The sequence below is a fragment of the Sycon ciliatum genome, chromosome 5 (genome assembly GCF_964019385.1).
Source record: "Sycon ciliatum chromosome 5, ocSycCili1.1, whole genome shotgun sequence".
In the NCBI taxonomy this organism is placed as follows: domain Eukaryota; kingdom Metazoa; phylum Porifera; class Calcarea; order Leucosolenida; family Sycettidae; genus Sycon; species Sycon ciliatum.
In genome coordinates this window covers 247,826-255,563 of record NC_088647.1, presented here as the reverse complement: position 1 = coordinate 255,563, position 7,738 = coordinate 247,826, and the positions used below count along the sequence as shown (strand labels likewise).

The window sequence follows — 7,738 nt, the reverse complement described above, 5'->3', positions numbered from 1 at the left end:
ACTGGACTTGCACTGGACTTGCACTGGACTTGCACTGGACGTGTACTGGTGTGTGCGCATGGTAGTATTCTACTTGCACTGGACGTGTACTGGTGTGTGCGCATGCACCGGTACTAGTTTCCTAGTTGCAGAAAGACGAAAATACAATTTTGAAAAGGTGCCCTAACTCCGACTAGACTCAGTACATAGCACATGGCTACTGATTACTGGTTACTGGTCAAGCATATGGAACAAGTCAGCATTGGCCAAGAGCACAGTCAGAACATTCTCGCATTGCACAGTACAGTAGTACAATGTACCTCCGTGGATATAGATGTTATGTTGCTTAGCAGCTGTCGCCAGGGCAACACTGGAGTCACCATCCGGTACAGGTTCAGCGTATTGTTGAAAGTACTGTGTGCCATAGGGGGAGTTGAAACACTCCTGAAACAGGAACAGAGCAACCATAGCAACAGAACAGCACTATTCAAAACCGATGACTATGCTAAGATAGAATATAGTGTGAACATCAGTTCATACAATCATGAATTATTGATTTTGCATATTGGCAGTAATGGTCCTTGGGCAATAGTTAACTACAAGTACCGTAAAATCCCGCCAGAGCGCCCCGTCTCTCCCATCCGCCCCCCCCCCCCTTTGACTTCTTGTCAGGGACGTGATTGATTGTATCCTCGTATGACTCTGTCACAGTCTGTGTTGCCGTACTGTACTGCAGACGCGTGCTCGACCCCATTGGAAATGTACGCAACAGTGCCCACCCTCTTGACCAGGGATCGCACAAAACCTGAGTTTTGACGGGTCTGTACGACTCCTGGCTCTTGACCTTTGGTCGGTGTACGAGATGCACGAACAGTTTTCGTAGGGTGAGCACTTGATCATGTACAGTACTGAATGCGGCAAGTAGGACTCGCCCATCCGCCCCTCCCCACCCGAAGCGTCGAGGAGGTAGGGGCGCTCTGGCGGGATTTTACGGTAGTGGACACTAGACCTTACTCAGTCCAATAATTCCAAGCACTGTAGCAGCATTCAACAAGATAGATATGAATTTGAAATGTTCTCACTGCGCAGGGAGTTGAACACAGTGTGAAACACACAATAGTAACTACATGACTTGTACTAGTATATGTATAAACCCGTTCTCAAGGAAAATTTAATATAATATAACATGCATGGTTGTACTGGCAACAAGTTACTACTGCGCTGTGCTGGCCAGTGAAGTTCAGCCTCAATAGCGTGCTGAACACTTCATTGCTCTTTTCTCGCAATAGCGCTGGACACTTCAGAGTTCTAGCCATAGCGCTGGACACAGCACAGCTCTAGCACTATGAACACCACATACATGTACAGGCTGTGCACTCAAGCATGGCGCTGCTGTATCTATCCATAGGGGAGAGAAACTGCTGGTGCTGGACAGTACAGTACTACTAGTAGTATAGAGTATACTCTATACTCTATACTCTATACACTAATACACTTGGGGGAATTCCCCGCTGGTGCGGGTACTGACACTGGTCAGTATAGCCGTACAGTGTAGCAGTACAGACAACAGTGCAGTGTATAGACATGTGTACGCACTGGCCAGTATAAGTTAGCAGTACATGTACAGACCCAGTGTATTACCAAGAGTACATAACCCCCAGAGTGTGCAACGCCGGATCCAGCTCTGCATAGGGTCTTGGTCGAGCGGAATCGGATCTTTGCGTCATAATACCGTACACATCTGAGGGGAACCCGGGGAGTCGCGGGTACTCTCGGATCAAAAACACTGGTGCCCTGCCTCGAGACCGGCCTTGCGCTGGTGTGGAGTGCATGCGTGACAAGAAGATCCGATTCCGCTCGACCAAGACCCTATGCAGAGCTGGATCAGGCGTTGCACACTAGTCTGGGGGGTTATGTACTCTTGGTATTACTGTATAGACATGTGTACTCACTGGTAGTGCGACAAGCTGAGCACCAGCTTTAGCAGCCTGAGAGATGAATTCACACGCACGGCGAATATTCACTGCTTTATCACTGCCAACTGCCAGCTGAATGAGAGCCAACTTTAGACCTGAGATCAGCACAACAAACACAATCACCCAGTTCACGTGTCAGAAAAGCAGCTGTGCAATGTGCAGACTGGTCCATGGTAGGAGTATCCTGGACTGTCCTATACATGTAACATTGTAGTGGAATGTGAGAAATCGCTGCACCTGAACAGGCTACATGTATAGCAGCAGGCTTCACAAGTATTTTCCACTACTAGTATGTACAAGTGTGATGTCACACACACACACACACACTACTCTAGACCATGGAACACTAAAAAAAGAAGGTTTTGAGTACTTCCATGTACACCATGTACACCAGTCGTACGTTACCTCCAGTACTGTATAAGCAGAAAATTCGTCAGCAATTACAACTAGACACTATGAATCTCTAGACAGCGACTGAGCTGTTTCCAGTCCACTGTGTTGTTAGCTTTCATCAGCGGAGCTCAGAGTAACTGGCCAAACCAATCGCAATATCTACCTACCTACCTACCCATCTACCTATACCTACCCACCTCCCTACCTACCTACCTACCTACTATTGCACTACATGTACCGCAGCCGCAGTAGTATATGAACATCATTGGTGGCCAGTGAAACCTTGTCTATGCCTTCTGGTACCACCGGTACATACCTGACTGCACAGTGCAATGTACAATGTACACCGGTACCAAGCTAGAATGTGTGTGTGTGTGTCCATACATGCCATGTACGATGAGGAACTTGAAAGATAATGACCCGGTATCACTGTATCACTATGCTATGCACAGTGCCAGTGGACACTACATGTATTAGTAAGTGTGACATGATGAACACATGATCAATACAATGTGTCTATCAGTAGGGCTGAAACGATTATACCGAATAATCGAGTACTCGTTTGATAACTGTAACGATCGAGCAATCGTTTAGATTACCGATTACGATTATTTTGTGTTTTTAAAATTTTAAATTTCTTGTACGCGCAGTTCATGCAGCGCAGAGTATATAGTACACAGTACTACACACTGCACGCGCTGCATCGCAGCCGCTCAGGACATAGTAAGCGCAGTGCATGCAGCGCGAGTTCAAACATCGAGTACAGTCCTAGTGTAGTACAACGAAGCTGGAGCATGAAGCTCGAAGGTCAAGGTCGCGTCCGGTCTACAATTTTTTGTGCAACATTTTGTGCATATTTCCACTTTTGGCCATTCCACGTACATATTCCAGGTGCGGCCTCTTAAAGATTATAATCGAATAATCGATCGTTATGATAAAGAGTAATCGATTGGGCTAAATGGATGATCGTTTCAGCCCTACAAGTTATCAGTGTTCAAAGGGCCACACAAAAAAACAGTCTCCTACAAAATAGTACAATGTCATGGTATTACTATTAGATAATCCAACACTAGCACACTACTAGTATTAGATAATCCAACACTAGCACACTACTAGTATTAGATAATCCAACACTAGCACACTACTAGTATTAGATACAGTATCATACAGTATAACCTGGTGTAAGCGACCTCAGTAAAACCTGGTGTAAGCGACCTCTGTAAAACCTGGTGTAAGCGACCTCTGTCTTTAGCGACCACCTGCTCTTAACCACCGTTTTTCCATGCACGGACAGTTCTATACAGAAACTGCACCGGATACAGCGACCACCTGCCTTGTGCGACCAGCGACCGACTTTTAGTGTACCAAGTGCCATACTGGACCTGCCCACAGCGACCAAATCTAACCAAAAGTGCCATCTTGGCTGGCAGAGTTGTCTGGAACAGGGTTGAAGTGCGCTCTGAAGCAAGTGGATGCAGTCAACTGAAGTGACAAGTGATAGTGCAGAATGCGCTGCATGCACTCCAGTGAGGTGTGCTTTGCCTGCACGAGAGTATTCTATGCTCCACACCTGCCAATATGAGTACATGGAAGTACAATCATGCACATGTATGCATAATCCGATATACCACGAATATAATCCCATAATAGGGAGGTTTCGCTCTACGGAATTCCGTATGAAAATAACGTAGGAGCTGCACGGAATTTTCATCCGTAAGAATCAGAGCTGTTCAGTTTCGCTCTACATGATTTCTCCACGACTGCTAAACATGCGTTGTTGCTTTGGAGACGCGTTGGCTGCATGCGCCCACCGCATGCACCGTGAACCGAAACCGCATTTTCCATTTCGTTTCGCACGTGGTGTACGGTGTGTGTACCTTGTGTTTCGCGCGGCTTGAACGTTGCCATGGACAAATGCGGAAAATGCGAAAAGTATTTCAAAAAGTCCTACGGAGGACCCAACGTAGGAAAGAGCTTTCCTACGGAGATCCGTAGAGATTTAAGTATGAAAGTTGCCCTCGCTCCCCGGCGGGTACGACATACGGATTTTCATACGTAATTACGTAGAGCGAAACCTCCCTATTACGGGACTTGGTTCTAAATACCACCTGGCTTTAACGACCGCTTTTGCTAGCACCGTGGCGTGGTCGCTTAAACCAGGTTTTACTGTAAACCTAATCTATTCCCAACACGATGTCCTCCACCTTGTTTCATGCTGTCAAACCAACATAATAGTACATCTAAATTATTACTGGTTTACCTACAACATCGACTAGTTGATCATGGCCGTTATATGCTTACCTTTTCTCCCTGCACCTGCCATGTTGAAACAAAGCTGAGGTGATAGAATTGTCACCAAGCAAGTCCCTGTGCTGGCGTCGTGATCACAGTGTTACGTTTCAGTAAAATCAGGAGTTTTGTTTGCACAAGAGATCTCCACTGGTAAACTGCTTCTGATTCCGAAGGTAAGATACTAGGAAAACACCAAGATCTTCGATGACCAAGAAACAACAACATGAAAATGACTGGCAGAAGAGGATCAGCAGGCCTGCAGGACTGATATAGCTGACTCGACTGGGAATTAATTTTTTGAAGAAGTCGATCAAGTAGTTTGACTTTGAGTTGATGTCAACGACGTCACAGTGACCTCTTGTGTGATTTTGACTACAAAAGTAGTCTTGAATATTCGAATGTTGGTAAATCTGGAGTGAGAGGGAGAGAAAGAAAAACTAGTTTATCGATGGTTGACTGACTCTTGTTTGTCAGGTTAAACGTTTGCAGTTTTAGTCGGCTATTAGGCAGGCTGTTTCTGGTGTGGCAATTGTAGCAATGGCGAATTCCCCCGAGGAATCCAAGGAGGTGAAGGCACCTCGAGTGAATACTCATAAGTCAGGAACTGGTTCTGGCAAGAAACACCCCAGAAAGAGCAAGTCGCAGATACTGAACAAATTAGTGAGCCAGCTGAAGTTCTACTTCAGTGATTCTAATTTATGGAAAGATAAGTTTCTGCGTCAGAAAATGGCTGAGTCTACGGACGGTTTCATCGCAATTGGTTTGATTGGATCCTTTGCAAAGATGCAGTCAATCACGAGAGACTTGAATCTGGTGTCCCATGCTGCTAAGATGTGTTCACCGCTACTGGAGGTGTCTGACAATGGTAGATCAGTACGTCGCAAGGAACCTCTCCCACCACCACCCAGTGACTTGGATGAGAGGACGTTGTATATTGAGCAGCTTCCCGACAATGTAGATCATGATATGATACGGAAGTGCTTTGCGCTGTTCGGCCATGTAGCTCATGTCAGCTTACCGAAGTTCAAAACAAAGAGTACATTGAAGGGGTTTGCGTTTGTCGAGTTCACTGACACGGAATCTGCCACGGCTGCTCTCAGCTACTTCACTGGTGATGCATCTGCTGTTGCTACGACAACCAAGTCAACAAAAGAGGAGAAGAAACACGATTCAGACCATGAGGAGACCACAGTGAAGACGAACAAACGTTCACATGCTGAAGTGGAATCTGATAACGACGATGATGAGACTCGTTCAATGCCGCCGTGCCCGAAACGCATTGCGCCTGCAAAGACAGCAGATGATGACGAACAAGCTGCAGAGAGCTCTGCTGATGATTTGCCGGATGTGAAACCATGCAAGCGGTCTCACGCTGAAGTGGAATCAGATGAGGAAGATGAGAGTCGACCTGCTCCGGGTCGTCAGAAGCAGGACGAGCAGTTGAAAGTAGATCATTCTGACAAGGCCGACAGTGTTGCAACTGGTAATGCTGCTGATGCTGATGCTGATGCTGATGCTGATGGTGATGGTGATGGTGATGCTGCTGATGGTGATGGTGATGGTTCAGAGCAAAAGAGAAAGAAGCGAACACGCAGTCATTGGCGTAAGAAGAGTAAAGTGAAGCTGATCAAGGATACGTTTGGTGACTGGAAACCGAGTGTGATGGCCAAGCCAAGATGGCAGGAGCTGAAAGAAGAGTATAAATCACTTGTACAGCAGCAGCAGGTTGCTGCTAAGGAATATCTCCGTCGTCAGAGAGAGTCTCAAGCTGAGTTACGGTGCAGCAGTCGTATACCACCTGTTGAGAGTACTACCAGTCTAGATGATACCGGCAGTCAGGCTGACAGTATTACTGAATCTGAATGTTTTGACTCCAGTACAGCGGATGATAGTGCAGCTGATGACTCTTTCATCGTGGAAAGCGAGGCTTCACCAGCACCAGCAGCATCATCAGCATCAGTAACAGCTGAGACAGTGACAGCAGCAGCCACACCGACAAGAACAGCACCAACGGCAGCGACGGCAGCAGTGGCAGGAGGAGCGAAACCAACAACTGCAGGGTCCGGCGTGTCAACATCAGCGTCGGCTACGTCTGTGTCCAGGCCCCCAAGTGAAGACTTTGTAGCGTCTACCGTAATACGCGTTGAATGGGATAGGACAGTTAACACTAGCGTGTGGACCGCCGCTCTGCTCAAGCGTGCTCACTCGCAGTTTACTCCGGGAATTAAGTTTGTTGATTTCAAGCCTAATTCTCACACTGCGTATGTGCGCTGTGAATCTGCCGAGGAAACTTCAAAGTTACTCACCCACCTGGTGTCTCACAATAGTCGTACGCAAAGTATGAGAATGCCATCAACCGCCTTCTTGCTTCATGGCAAAGAAGAGCTAGTCTACTGGAAACAGTTAGAGGAGAACAGGAGAGAAAAGCGTTCAGCACAGCCGAAGCGATGTCGAAGGGGCAAGCAACGTCTGTCTGGTCAACTCACACAATTAGCACATGAACAGCAAGCTGCTGGCAAGGCCGTGGAGAAAATTGCTGCTCGCAAAGCTGCACAGAAGTCATCCAGCAATCACATTGTCTTCACTGAGGAGGACACGTAAGACATCAAACAACTCTTATACTTTTTAGATACACCAGTCGTCTTGTGTTGAGTTTACTAGTTTCTCTAGTTCGTTTTTTACATGTTGCTGATTCACTGTGTTTTCCGCTGCTGATCCACTATTGATCCAATATTGATCCACTGTTGATCTACTGTTGACGTTTCCTTTTTTTACAACACTGGTGGAAAATGGTGGACAGGAAGACGAAACTGAAACAGTTGCTTTGTAGAATACTGGACTCGTATTCTAATACCGCTTTAACAAGTCTATCATAGAGGACGGTACTCTTGCTATTTCCATTGTTGTTACTGATGCTGCTGCTGCCATTCTAGTCAGTGCACACACCTGTAATGACCCACATTTAAGCCCACACGATTATTCGCGAGTTATTGCCGTATTTGTGGTTTTGCAGGTCGAATGGTCTCGCTTTTAGGCGCATGCGCTTGTAATTGTGTTACCAGAATGTGGAAATTTAATTGCACATTTAATCCTGTAAA

General features: G+C 46.5%; 2 protein-coding genes across 2 annotated transcripts in view; one reads left to right on the top strand and one right to left on the bottom strand.

The window, feature by feature from the left end:
• Nucleotides 1-4,949, bottom strand: part of LOC135817067 (omega-amidase NIT2-like) — a 16,331-nt gene extending 11,382 nt beyond the window's left edge. Inside the window, exons 1-3 of the mRNA XM_065330168.1 lie at nucleotides 4,650-4,949; nucleotides 1,932-2,050; nucleotides 300-423 (exon numbers count right to left, since the gene is read on the bottom strand). Coding sequence (XP_065186240.1) covers nucleotides 300-423; nucleotides 1,932-2,050; nucleotides 4,650-4,671 — 265 coding nt within the window. The 5' untranslated portion in view covers nucleotides 4,672-4,949. The remainder of the gene's footprint in view (nucleotides 1-299; nucleotides 424-1,931; nucleotides 2,051-4,649) is intronic.
• A 90-nt stretch (nucleotides 4,950-5,039) lies between these two features.
• Nucleotides 5,040-7,738, top strand: LOC135817066 (la-related protein 7-like). Its single transcript, XM_065330166.1, has one exon. The coding sequence runs from the start codon at nucleotides 5,178-5,180 to the stop codon at nucleotides 7,239-7,241; it is 2,064 nt and encodes a 687-aa protein (XP_065186238.1). The 5' UTR covers nucleotides 5,040-5,177; the 3' UTR covers nucleotides 7,242-7,738.

Excerpts from the sequence above, each read along its gene's own strand:
- LOC135817066 (XM_065330166.1), top strand. The coding sequence starts at position 5,178 with ATGGCGAATTCCCCCGAGGAATCCAAGGAGGTGAAGGCACCTCGAGTG.